General features: G+C 35.4%; 2 protein-coding genes across 3 annotated transcripts in view; both read left to right on the top strand.

The window, feature by feature from the left end:
* The window catches only part of crppa (CDP-L-ribitol pyrophosphorylase A), a 52,312-nt gene extending 48,468 nt beyond the window's left edge, over positions 1 to 3,844 (top strand). The window contains exons 10-11 of one of the 2 annotated variants that reach the window (XR_009274362.1): positions 1,498 to 1,582; positions 3,715 to 3,844. Coding sequence is in view for 1 of the 2 variants with exons in the window: in XM_058799529.1 (XP_058655512.1) it covers positions 1,498 to 1,503 (6 nt within the window). In the remaining variant the exon portion in view is untranslated. Of the gene's footprint in view, positions 1 to 1,497; positions 2,300 to 3,714 lie in introns of those variants that run through there. The other variant, XM_058799529.1, reaches the window with a different exon arrangement.
* A 328-nt stretch (positions 3,845 to 4,172) lies between these two features.
* Positions 4,173 to 13,235, top strand: meox2a (mesenchyme homeobox 2a). Its single transcript, XM_058799532.1, has 3 exons — positions 4,173 to 4,679; positions 9,080 to 9,252; positions 12,284 to 13,235. The coding sequence occupies exons 1-3, from the start codon at positions 4,175 to 4,177 to the stop codon at positions 12,503 to 12,505; spliced, it is 900 nt and encodes a 299-aa protein (XP_058655515.1). The 5' UTR covers positions 4,173 to 4,174; the 3' UTR covers positions 12,506 to 13,235.
* Positions 13,236 to 14,039: the final 804 nt, after the last annotated feature.

The raw sequence follows: 14,039 nt of genomic DNA, 5'->3' as shown, positions 1-14,039 counted from the left end.
TGTCAGTGTGGCAAAACTGTCCAACAGATGTTTTTGAGATTTTGACAGCACATCAGATATTTCAGAGCGCAATAGCACTGTAACTGTGTATCCACAAAATCAATTCCATCTCTAAGCTATTTGCGTTGTACTCCTGCACATCTTATTCAGTGGAATTTAAAGTTGGTGAATGTTTGTTAAATATAAATGTAATTACATGCTATTGTTTGCACTGCAGACAAACTGAGATAAACATGAATCAGTATGTTTTAAATTTTTATATCAACAGGAAATGCAACACTTACGAGAGCCAGAAGAATGCAACTGAAAAAGAATTTTAAAAGAGTTCAGGATTTATTTCACAGTGTGACAATTGAAAGTGTGCATGTATAGAAGAAGGATGTCACTGTGCAGTTTAGAAATATGATTATTGTCTTGTCAGATTGTCTTGTGCAAGTACTTTAAATAGCATCAACAACAGAAACGTATGTACAGCAGTCATGGGTGCAGCAAGGAGAAAATTGTGGATGCGCGAAAATGAATTGAAATTGAAAAAGTCCATAGTTTAAGCAAACCCAGACTGGATGATTGTTTTCCGTCTGATATTTACATGCTCTCGAAGTCTGCTTTTAATTCCAGTTACTCTTCGGTGCTTTTTGTAGAACAGATGCAGACACGTCCTTTAATTTCAGCTGTTTGTAAAACTTTAGTGATACATTTTTTTATCCTAATATCTTTTATCCTGCAGAAATAAATATATCACAGTAAAGCTGGTGTTCTGTCTTGTATTTTTTTTGTTGTGTAGTGCTAGAGATTTTTCAAAACACATATGAGTAGTCAAATTATAGTAGTTGAAATACACTATCTACAACTATTAAAAAAGGCATTTATAGAGCAATTATTTATGCATTATAAAATCATGAATTATAAAAGCATTAATTTAATTATATAATTAATAAGCATTATGCTTTATATTAAGTAAAAGACTAAAATTGTTCACACTGTAGGAATATATTCTGTAAATGACTAGTGAAGGAAAAAGTTGATTAAAATATGTGATTTTTTAATTTATTTTTTAACTGGACATAAGATACACTTTTCATTATTCATTAATATAAAGTTGAACCTAAAATATTTGTGATTATGCAAATTATGCAGGTCATTATATTACGGCAGATCTAGATTAAGGCTGATATTTTCCATGTGTTTTGATGCAGAAATATTGAATCTGTGTTTGTTCTTTATAGAACTGCATATAACTTTATATGTAACTTTGCTCTCTCTATAACTGCATTTAATTTGATTTTGACTTTTGTGCTTTGGAGAGAGAGTAGAACCCAGAGAACTACTGAAGACTGAATCATTTATTTTGAATATTTATAAATAAATTGTATTTATTTAGTTCACATTTTGTTCAGAATTTGTTCAAAGGCTTTTGAAATTGAATGTTACAGACAAGAATTTAAAAAAAAAGTTTAAACTGTACAAATATTTTTAATATTATGTTTGTTTTTTTAGATTTAACAAAGCAAAATGAAAATCTTCCCGCAGAAGCTGCTGAAGTTTGATTTGATCTTTGAAGACTCAACATGTCACACTGGTGGTAATGTATCTTAGATTTTTTTGTCTCATGCTCCCTCTCTCTTATTATGTGTCTTCCTATGCAACTCTTTTCTATTTGTCATCTCAAAAGTGAAAAAAAAAAAAGCTGCTTCGTGTGAGATGTGATCAGGGCTCAGTAAATCATGCCACGGGGTACCGCTGTGAGCAAGAAGGCATGACGGATAGCGAAAGAGAGAAACCGCCTATGAAAACAAACCTTGTGTGAACAGCATCCAGATCCATCCTGATAATTTGGCTAATAAGCAGGATAAACAGAGAGTTTGTGTTACTCACCCGAGACGTCGGCGGTGTGAGATGGTGCTTTGAGAGATGAGAATGACCGTCTCTCGTCTTCTCCGCTCTCTCTAAATAAGGCCCTGACTCCACACTCTTTTCCCCATCTGCTAAAGCTATTTCCCCCAACAAGGCATCTGATTTCCTCTCCTTCTTTTACCCGTGAGCAGAGAAAAGGCCCTGCTCTGTGTGCCGTTGCACTGCATCTGTCTCTATGGGTGAAACCTTTGGGACGTCTTGAATGCCGATGCTGATAGTTCTGCAGGAGCAGCGCGGGCCGCGATGAGCAACTGTTACTCTGATTAAAGCAGTGATACACTACCATGACCGCAAATTATAGCTAATGGATATTCCATAAAGAACCTTTTATTTCATTTTAGTGAGAAGTTGCTGAATTTATATGGTATATATTGTTGGATTATATACTGCACATGTACTGTATGTGCATACACATCTAAATATGTGTATACTCTGCACACTGTAAAAAGAGATAAGTTGACTTAAATTGAGGAAAACAGTTGTCTTAAAATTAAGTAAATAGTTTTTTTTTTTTTTTTAACTTGACAATTCACTTAACTTATATTTTTTAATTATCATTGACTTAAAAATTTTAAGGCAACGGGTTTCCTCAATTTTCTTAAGTTACGTCAACTTTTTACAGTGCACATAAAACCATTATAAATTTTGAACATATATACATTTTAAACTAGTTTAGCGAATTAATATTATTGTTATGAATGTAGCTGCTGTTTTGAATATATATATATATATATGTGTGTGTATGTGTATAAATGTATAATTTAAATAATGTTGCTTTATAATAGTGTGTATGTCTAGAATAGTGTGTATGTGTAGACACTATTTTCACTCAGAAATTGCTAGTAAATTTCACAAACAAAATGGCAAGTAACAAATGACACTGAAGAAGAAAAAAAGTATTTTCTTGTTAAATATGCCACAATAATCTGTTTTATTTACAATTTCGAAAAAATATTGTTTGACAGTGTACACTACTATTCTAAAGTTTGAGTTTTCTTTTTAAATAGTGCTGAATAAAATATGTTTTTATTCAGCAAAGTTGCATTTAATTGATAAAAGGTTATTGCAAAGACATTTATAATTTTATAAAATATTTGTTTTTTCATTTTTTAATTTTATATTCATCAAAGAAAAATCTTCTGTTTCCACAGAAATATAAAGGAGCACAACTTTGTCATCACAGTTTAAAATATATTATTTTCTTTTCTTACAATACTTCACATGGTTGTTTTACTGTATTTTTGATATAAGTGCAGATTTTGGTGAGCATAAGACAACATAAAAAAAAACATTAAAACAGTCAAAAACATTAAAAAATTTTACCGACCCCAGACTTTTGAACAATACATTAATTAACATAATCACATTTAATTATAATTATTCCTAAATGAATAAAGTAGACCATTTTCTACTTTAGTATTATAAAAAAAAAAACATGATTAGTAACTGTAAAAAAAAAATGCATTTGTACTTTGTTGATTGTTGTAGGCTGTTTGTCGATGGACTGCACAAAAAGCATGACAGCACTATTTGTACAGTCAAACTTCCAATAGAAGAAGATCTACAGCTTAGTGGCTTCAAGCACTGATCTCCTGTCCTCTAAATCATCCTCACAACAGAGGAGAAAGTGCTGAAGATCAACAACCCATTAACACTTTTAACCCCTCTCAGTTGCTCCGACCTTCTCAACCAATCTGCCTTTTGTCTTTTGGGACTAAAAGAAAAAGTAATATTTTTGAACACAAATCACAAAAAAAGGCTGAACTGAAAATCTGCCTGTTATTTTCTGTCATGTTTTAGATGTATGGAGTTGCAGGGCTGGACTGGCTCGCTTCAGTGGACAGTTGTGACGGGGTTCTGTGACCCAGCCTCCCTCTCATGTTACGGCCCTATTTATAACATCTCCCACCCCTCCTTCAGTCCCAGCCCATTGCCCAAAAGCCCGGCCACTGTTAGGAAGCACCTTTCCCTCTCAGCTGGGCCGCAGTCTGCGCTAGACTGTCAACTGAGATCCAGCTCTCATCATCATCAGCTGCGCTGCCTGGCAACTCTCGATCGCAACGTGCATGGGATTATCACACACACACACACACACACACCACACGTGTACAGACACACTTTTTCCTTTTCCTTCATTTTCGTCTTTTTTTAAGGAGACGCTGTTTGAAGTGAGAAGCAACGGAGTGTTTTGTGTTTCTGCCGTTTGGGAAGTTTTCTTGTTGTGGTTTTTGTTCCACTAGCAGCTGGTTTGGTGCATGCGATGGATCACACACTGTTTGGCTGTTTGCGCAGCCCTCACGCCCCTCCGCAGGCCCTGCACCCCGCCTTCGCCCTTCACGGACGCTCCGAGCACCTCTCCTCATACCCTGACCTCTCCACCTCCTCTCCTTCTTCTACCTGCATCGTGAGCGGCTACCCAGGTGAGGATGGGGGACTGTTTGGGGGACACGGGCACCAGAGAGGGCCACCCATGTCCCAGCAGCATCATCATCATGTACCCCAGCCGCAGCAGACCGGATGGCACATACCGCAGACGGTCAGCGCCTCGACAACCAGCACCCGTCTAGGACTGGGCATCTCGGCCCCTGATTCAGGATCTTCAGATATGGGCCCCGGGGGCCCCAGCCTCTGCGCAAGCACACCGAGCCTTGGCGGAGTGGTGCCCTCAGGTGCCTCCTGCGTTCCCGGAGGGGATTTCGGACGTCATACGATGTCTCCAGCCGAGGCGGAGAAAAGGAATAGCAAACGAAGAAGTGACAGCTCTGGTAAGAAACAAGCTCTGGTAATTTATCCCTAGATTAAAAGCAAAGGATCTGATCGGAACAAGTAATTTTTCATAGAAAGTCTTATGTCATTGTTTTTTTTTTAGCAGATCTTCCTAATAAGATATTTTTTTTGCAATATTGTTAGTATTATGATGGAGTCTCATATTGTTTGAAATTGCATTTGTCAAATCTAATTATATGTATATGTTGTAGGTGTGTGTTTATATAGAATATAGAATATATATATATATATATATATATAGAATACATATAGAATATTTGTAAAATACACTATCTATCTATCTATCTATCTATCTATCTATATTCTCCAAATATTATCTATAATGTATATTTTGTTTTCCAAATAAATATATTAAAATTACATTTTAAATACTTATAAATGTATTATTTATATTTATTTACGATATTTATATAAAAAGAAATTATATATATATTATAGACAAATTATAAATAAAATTGACTTTCTTTTGGAAAACTGATGTTTTCTCTTTTGCATATCACAAGAACATATGACATTATGCTTTGTGATAAATTCTTTGTAATGTTTTCTGGAATATCGCTTCTTTTGTCATCGAGTTGTTTTAGTCCCCATTAAACTCAAAAGGTTTCTCTTAAAACATCTAAGTTAGTTTTATTGTCACTGAAAACAGAGCTGAATTAGTCATAGTGCATTTTAAAAGCCTTCACAATCAGACTGAGTGCAGTGCTAGTGTTTTCGGAAAAGATTCTCCAATGCAGTGTTCGGGAACGTGGAGCCGTGTTTTTTCGCGCGAGAGTTGTGTAGGTGTTGGCTGACACGCACAGAAGCAATTATTTTGGCTAGCAGAGGGCAGATTGTAACTCTTGTGTGGGCATTTAACTGCACGCTTGATTCACGTTTAGTCTCATCTGTTTCATCTCCTCACTTTTCTGGCAAGCAGAAAATAACGCTTGTGGTAAAGTAACTAATGCCATGGTCTGAGAGAGAGAACAGGGACGCCTGTGTTGGCATTTATCACGAAAAGCCGAATGTTAGATGACAGGAGTGCTGTGAGCAGCTTTCTCTTTGAATATAATTTGTTTGTACATTGGAATCGGAATGGGAATATACTGTTACTTTATTTTTAGTTTTGCTGATGAGTAAAACGGACAGGGAGATATGAAGTAAACTGAAGAGTTTTCGGTTCACTGCAAAAGAAGCTGGTTTAATCTGATGGGCATCTCCAATTAGTTTTGTCTGGAATAGTTTCCACTACTGTTAAAAAATCAATTTAACACTGCATAAAATGGATCATAAAATGTATTTTTACAATCTTGTTACTTCAAAGGAATTTTAACTACTTTCTGCCCTTTAAAACAAAGTTCAGGTCCACACAAGAGGTACAGCCCTGCAGATGTTGATTTATTCTTATTTGCGCCAACCCGAAATTAACATAATATAAATATACTTGTTCCACTGCTGGAAAGGTTTAACAAAAGTAGATGACTCCATAATGTATATTATAAATGTTTATTATTATAATATTATATATATATATATATATATATAGATTAATGTTCTTTATATTGTTTATGTATATTCATATTCTGTCTAAATTTTCAGCATGTGACACTTTTGAATTACACATACAAGCTGTTAGATGTGTTTTTACTAAGATATCAAACACATTACAGTGTTGACAGAGCAAGTGAGATTTACATATAGAGTAATAACCGTGTTATAGCAAATTAATATTGTTTTAAGGGTTGTTTTGGCCCAAAAGTGTATTGAATTTCAGCAAATGTAATTCTCGTAGATGTGTATTGTGGGATTGAACAGTGTTGTTCTATTTTGAGCATTTGTTTTAAAATGTATTTAAATGTACAAATTAAGTTATTACAATGTTTTAATATTCTTTCTATTAGTGTAAACTGTCGCACAACTTGATGGTTGCCTTAATTTCAGAGTAACTATGGCGTAACAAAAATAAAAGTCTCTGCTTTATAGAATGATTTTATAATGAGCATCAGTCAGTGCAACAAGGGATAATTTAATAATCAAAATGTCGACATCTTAAGATATATTGTTTGATTTATTCAAAGCATATGTGGCTGTTCTAATAAAACAGCACATGCCTGGTTTGGATAGAAGACAGCAGCCTAGCGTGTATTTTGTCATGTGGGTTTGCGTGATATTCATTTTGGTTTCTTTTTTTTTTCCACCAATAAAGCTCAGCTTCAGTGTATGTAACTAGAATATTAAAGTAGATGTCTAAATTTTCTTTGTAGCTGTAGTTTTTAAAATCATCTTTGAAAGCTCAGGCCGTCCTGTTCCTTTTTTCCCAGTACTTTGCTTTTTTTAAAGAAGAGATAAAAGTTAAGGCGCAGGCCTAATTGCTGCGGTGTAACCGCCGTGTCGGGAAGCCGGGAAAAGTTGCTTTAACTCCTAGCAGCTCTGTTCGTGAAACTCTGCTCGTGTTGGTTTTTCTCACTCCACAATGGCTGCGTTTAGCCCGCAATAAACGTGCCTTTCTGTGCTTGTTTTAATCAGACCCACATTCAGCCGAACTCTTTTCTGTGACTCAAATTCACAGAAATTTTAGGGTACAATCAGGGCTGTCACAGTTGCCATTCTGTCGCTAGAAATCACGTGATGATTATTTGTTCAAAGGAGAGTCACCATAGAGTGCAACTTCTATGTTAAACTACCTATAATATCATCATTGCGCAAACTCTCCGTCCTTGTCAGCCTCTGCAAATCCCAACCTGTAAATTATACTGTTAAATAACACGTCTGGCATGTGTTTATAGCCACCATGATGTAGCTGACAGCAGCAATTTGACACTTCATTTGAACATCCACCTATAGTGAGATCTTCAAGGTGATGCGTATATTAAAACTGAAACTGTTTAAAATTCTTCTCCTTATCTCAGTTTATGCAGAGAAAACTTGAAGTTCTTTCTAATTGTTTTCAAAACTTTTTGTTTGAAAATACGACCAGCCTGACACGGCAACAGTGACTCAACCAATAGCGGTTGTTTATGGGCGGGGCTATCTGTTTGGCTGACCAATAGCAGTTGAGATGGGTTGTTGGGGAAAATCTGTTTGATAACAGTTTAACAGGGATAGATCACAACCCCAAAAAGACAAAGAAAAAGAAAGAAAGAAAAATCTGTTAATTTAGTGTAACACAAAAGAAGATATTTTGAACAATGTTTTAACTGTTTTGTCTGTATAGTGAATGTCAGTGGGGTCCAAAATAAATCATTCTCAAAATATCTTCTTTTTGGTCTCCACTAAAGAAAGTAAGTCATACAGTTTTGGAACACCATGACAATGAGTAAATTTAACAGAATAGACATTTTTTGGGTGAACTTTCCTTTTAAAATTGGATATTACAAAGTATTTTACCATTGGAAAAACATTAAAAAAAATTGATGTATTTGAAATGTCATGCTGATTTCTGTTGAAATGGCAAAGCAACTTGCGGATGGGGTCTCATTAAAGCTGACTCTATTTACAGCTGGGTTTTGGATTGCTAGTTGGATTAGCACTCATTCCACACCCTAAGATAAATGAACCCAAAAGCCTGATGTGCCCTTTGAAAGTGAGTCACAGCAAGATGAAGGCACACATCTCTCAAAAAAGAATAAAATTTCCTTCCTCCAGTGTCAAAACAACAGAAGTGCATGTGTCTTTGGTAGGATGGATTGCAGGTCTAATTTGACATTTCCTTACTGACCTTTAATGTTTCCCATTCGAGATTAGACTTGACGTAATTGAGCTCTAGCAATAACCGCATGTAATTGTATATACATGCGCTTTTATGCGTTCATGTTCTGTCACTCCAAAAGACATCTGAAAGAAAGGAAAGCAATTCGCCGTAATTGACAGCGCAAGAGCGCGGAAGGGAATAAGAAACACTCCACTGAAAATTGTTGTGAGTTGGCAGCTTGAGTGGAAGACGCTAGTAAAATTTTGAGGTAAATAAACTAAGGAAATATATTTTTACACATCCTCCAGTACTGTTTTGTTCCATATTAAAACTACAAGGGTAGCGGATTCCATTAACAGTAAGGCGAATGAAGTCTTTGGAAAGAGTTCTGGTGAGCTCCAACTCATTGTGAGAATCTATATAGTGGTTTATGAAAACTCACGGCTGGGGTTGACTTTTACAAACAGCTGGCATGAACAATTGCAGCATCGTAAAGATGACTGGCAATATTCCTCTGCTTTCCTTTATGACATTTCTGGGATTTCAACCCTGCAGTGATTGTATTTAATTGGAACGATTGCGCTGATTGGGTTTCAAAGGCCGTTTTGTTGTTGGAATGTGACGTTGATGCTGCTCTTCAGAAGTTTTTGTGACCATTTCTGACTGTTGGAAATTGTTTCTTCCATTTTTGCTTTTTCTTTTAAGAGTCCCAAGATGGGAATTACAAATCGGATGTGAGCAGCAAGCCAAGGAAGGAGCGGACGGCATTCACCAAAGAGCAGATTCGAGAACTGGAGGCAGAATTCGCCCATCACAACTATTTGACCAGGCTGAGGCGGTACGAAATCGCCGTAAACCTGGATCTCACAGAAAGGCAGGTGAGATGACTGACCACGACCTCGTATCTGTTCATCAATCATTCTGTCAGAAGCTACCTCTGTTTTTTTTTTTCGGGTTCGGTGCTTTTCTATCCAGCTGTGGCTATGGAGTGGGACTATTGTATTCCAGATGTTTCTGCAAGATCTCTTTTTGGCTTTAGTCAAGTAACAAGAGAGGCGAAGGAAGTTCTGTCCGCTAAGGCACTTCCGCCTTGCCGCTCCGTCTTACAAATTGGTCTCTGCGTGGGAAGGTGCTTCCTACAGCCACATGTGAAATAAATAGCACATGACGCTTTATTTGGAGCCAAAGAAATATGGGTTGTTGTGACTATTTGATGTTTTAACCAAACAACTATGTAATCTTATTAAACCATTGAAGTTTATTGACTTCTACAGACATAAAGAGATGACATAATGCTTGCCGTTTTTGGAATGACATCATTGGCAGGTCATTCTGGCCTTATTCAAAACACCATTCATAACATTTTTTTTTAACTGCTCAATGAGCCATGCAGTTTCTTTAATTTATAATATGTCCAAAACGTCACAGTGTTTTAGATTACAAATGTGTTTCTAGACCTTCTGGTTTCATTAGAATTTGCAGTTTGCCAAGGATCCCACAAGGAAGTGACATCTGTAGCCTTAAATTATGTTACATTCTCTGGGGATACATTCCCGAGGCTTAGAATTAAAAACCTTGCCACACGACAAGTAAGCAAATCCGTCTCCTGCAATGTGATCCCTGTGTGAACCTGCTGGAGTTCTGGACCTTTGTGGCAGGAGTAGTACTATGACTGTAGGGCCACCACCATTTTGCACATGTAAAATGGTTACTAATCATAATAATAATATTGCAGAGCCTAATTAAAACAACTGTCTTTGATTAAATTTATTATAGCCCCTGCAATGTTTTAGGGGTTTATAATTAAACTCCTTCAGTTAATTCACTCTGAACTACTTAACATAAAAATTCTAACTTATTTTTTATTTATAATTAATATTTATATTAACATTTTTATATACATTATTTATTTATTTATTTTTACATTTTGAAGAAATGTAAAATCACTGTGAAAGATTCCCATTGACATATTGATAGACTGTTCAGCTTTCAAAATCGAATATTCCTCAACGATTAGAATTAAAGTTCTATGGTTCATTCAGTCTGAACAGTATTTATTTATTTATACAGTTTATATCTATTATTTTTTTATTTATTTGTAACTTTTAAAAAAATACATTTTAAATTAAAGTGTGAAATATTCCCAGACTTATACTGATCCTTAAAGTCGGCATGAAATCAAAATGGATTTTATTTACTTTACTAACGCACATTGCTAGTCTTGATATTAACAATTAATCCGTGCAAGTTAATCCGCTGAAAAAAATTGTTTGTCTTGGTAAACTTTATTCAAAATCTGAACATTTTATTCCGCTCTTTTTTTTAGCATTTTAGCAATTTTTAGCATTCAAAACCTGACCAAAAACGATTTCATCATCATTCTGATTGGCTTTTTTGCATGCTTGACTATTTATTTTCTTTCTTGCATCGGTTTAACCATATGGACGTCGTGTTGTTTTGATTCTCATATGCAACCAAGAGAAGTCAAGATGTGTGCTGAGCTTTATGACAACTGCAGAGTGTCTCTGATTTCATTTACACCGAACCCGTCTTCAACTTAAAATTTTTTCCAATGCTGCCATGCAAGTCTTTTTTTTTGTTTGTTTGTTTGTTTTCTGTTTTTTAGAAAATGCATATCTAGTTTTTGTTTTGTTTTCTTTTTTGTCTAATGACATGCATGCACTAACCTGTAAGCAGTAACATACTCAATGTTTTCAGGCTGAGAGAAGAATTGCAAACGTTGCAGATATATTTTAAGGGTGGCAGTCTTACAGCGCTGACAGTAATGAACTTGGGTGGCCAATTGAATAGTGTTCTAGTGGACTTGAAACATGTCTTGAAACATTAGATGAACAAATCATTGTGTATGTAATTTGAAAGTAAAATGTGCCTTTGAACTTAACTATCGTGTTTGATAACCATTTGGTAAAAAAAAAAGTTCAGTTTACATTGATTTGGGCCTGGTAATCCTCAAGTCAGATTGCGTATGAAGAATTCTGGTCCATTCCATGTGACTATCTATAACATTATACCTCTACAGAAATAAATTTTAGTGTATAGTAGCCATTGAAAGCCAATGATAGCCATTTGGGAAAAATATTTCAAATGACATAATTTTGGTGATTTTAGCCTGGTATTCCTCATGTCTGATTGCGTATGAAGAATTCTGGTCCATTTCATGTGACTATCTTCAACATTACACCCCTCCAGAAATAAATTTTACTGTATGGTGGCCTGGTCCCCCAGCGAGCCTTACTTGCACTGCAGTGACCATTTAAGAAACAGCTAAATCATCATTCTGGGAAACGTAAATACTGGCTCTGACTGAACTCGCAAGGAAAGGACAGAAACGTCTGATGCCACAAAACAGATGGGCTCCAATTATTGCTGATCTGGAAATAGCTGTCAAATACGTGCATTGAAAGCCATGTTATATTTCTAACTTCTTCAGAGAAACACAATTCCAAACTTTGTGGATCATGCCTTAGAATAGCAGGGCGGTCAACTGATCGCATGGCACTTTTGCACCTGATCAAGGGATATTAGCTTACTGGAGTTTGGTGAGTCATGGCCTGATCCATCTCTCCAATCGCACTGCCAAAAAAACCACAGTAAACAGATCATCTGCACCAATGAGCGAACATACAAACTAAATTGCTGAAGACAAACTACAACTCTTAAAAAAAACAAAGGTTCCAAAAGGTTTTTTTCTCCATTTATGGGCCAATTCAGGTTCTCAAAGTTTTTAAAATAACCATGTTTTTCTTAATGTGAAGAACTTTTTAATAACCATTTCCCACTATTTGTGGAATGGAAAGGCTCCATGGATGTTTAAGGTTCTTCATGGAACCGTACCATAGATGCCAATTATTAGAACATGGTAACTCATGTGTCTTTCTTTCCCTCTAGGTAAAAGTGTGGTTTCAGAACAGACGGATGAAGTGGAAGCGAGTTAAAGGAGGCCAACAGGGGGCGGTAGCGAGAGAAAAAGAGCTTGTGAATGTGAAGAAGGGAACACTGCTTCCCTCCGAGTTTTCGGGAATTCCTGGACTCCACCATACACCAGACTCACTTATCAACAATGAGGACAGTCACGACAGCGACCAGAGCTCTGAGCATGCTCACTTATGATACAAACAGATCCCATTCGCCTTTCGATGCTTATCTGGGGTCATGTTCGGTTAGGGATTATGTTAAGTACTGACTGAAAGTATAGACTGAAAGTACAAAAAGACCATATGTGCCAATGAGGAGGCTCCGTAACATGACGCCTATCAGGACAGTTCCTGTAGTGTACACAGGACTGATGTATTGTTGTGCTTTTGGATGATACAGAATATTTGTGATACCCTGGCATCAAGTTTCACAAAAAAGGGTGCCTTGCTTGTTTGACGGAATTTGTTTACATGTTTGAAAGGTGCTGTAAGTCATTTTAAAATCCTGCCTGTCAGCAAAGCCGAATAGCATCACAGATTTGTGTTGCTGTTTACAGAACCTAGGGACTTCTGTCAGGTCGCGTGGATATTTTCTGCATGCTATTCCATAAAATAATCACTTACAGCACCTTTAAATTACCCTACTGCTCTTTACTTGAAAGACAGAATCTAGCAGTCCAATCTGGCCCAACAACATTCCATTCTGATCTTGCATTGAAAAGGTGTAAGTTTTAGTTTGCACTGTCAATTTCTGTGCCTTAATTGATTTCTACTGTATGTTTTTGTACAATGTTGATGTCATCAGAATAATGATCAATTAAGCGTGCCGTCAAAAACATTTTAGATAATGTCATGTAAATATAATATAAGTATTCCTATTTTTAAAAAATCTGACAGCTGTATCACGTGCACACAATACCACATGCTTCAACAATAAACTTTTCGTATGTTGCTTGGTATGATCTTTTTTTTTTTTATTATTATTATCAATATCAAGAATGAATCTTTCTCTGAATGACACTGCTTGAAGGATTTGAGGCTTTTAACTACAGTTTCAGGCCAGCTGATGGAATTGCCACCCAGATGGTTTTATAGCAAATTTTGATTGTGAATTTTGAGATTTATTTATTTTATTTTTTTATTTTTTATTTTTTATTTTTTTTTAGTAGCATCAGTTAGAATGGGTTGAAAAAAAGCTAATTTATGTGGGATTTGGTTTTACAGGACACTATGGGATAAAAATATAAAAAAGTTAAATGTAGGTATATCTCACAATTCTGACTTTTTTAAAAAAGTCATAATTGCGAGATACAAATGCACAATTCTGAGTAGAAAAGTCAGAATTGTGGGATATAAAGTCAACAAACAAAAAACAAAAACAATTGCAAGATGTGAACTCAGAATTCAGAGAAAATTCACAATCGTGAGATATACGTTTTGCAATTTTGAGAAAAAAAGTCTAAATTGTGAGATCAAAAGTCGCAATTACCTTTTTATTTATTTACTTTTTTATTCCGTGGCAGAAACAGGCTTCCATTGAAAAATGAATAAATAATATTTAAAAAAATAATTAATAATAATATTAAATAATGTAAAATTATACGTTTATATACAGTTTTATGTATATATTTAAAATTATATATTTTATACACTTAAAATTAGAAATTTAAAAATTATAAGGGTAAATTAATATTTATTTTAAAAAATACTGAAATATGAAATCATGGCCT

The sequence above is a fragment of the Onychostoma macrolepis genome, chromosome 15 (assembly GCF_012432095.1).
Source record: "Onychostoma macrolepis isolate SWU-2019 chromosome 15, ASM1243209v1, whole genome shotgun sequence".
Classification (NCBI taxonomy): Eukaryota; Metazoa; Chordata; class Actinopteri; order Cypriniformes; family Cyprinidae; genus Onychostoma; species Onychostoma macrolepis.
Note: the sequence above shows the minus strand (reverse complement) of the source record. Positions and strands in the feature narration are given on the sequence as shown.

Bases quoted from the DNA above. Each gene is read 5' to 3' on its own strand.
- meox2a (XM_058799532.1), top strand. From the start codon at position 4,175: ATGGATCACACACTGTTTGGCTGTTTGCGCAGCCCTCACGCCCCTCCG. The intron at 4,680-9,079 runs GTAAGAAACAAG...TTTTCTTTTAAG, and splicing joins ACGAAGAAGTGACAGCTCTG to AGTCCCAAGATGGGAATTAC. The intron at 9,253-12,283 runs GTGAGATGACTG...CTTTCCCTCTAG, and splicing joins TGGATCTCACAGAAAGGCAG to GTAAAAGTGTGGTTTCAGAA.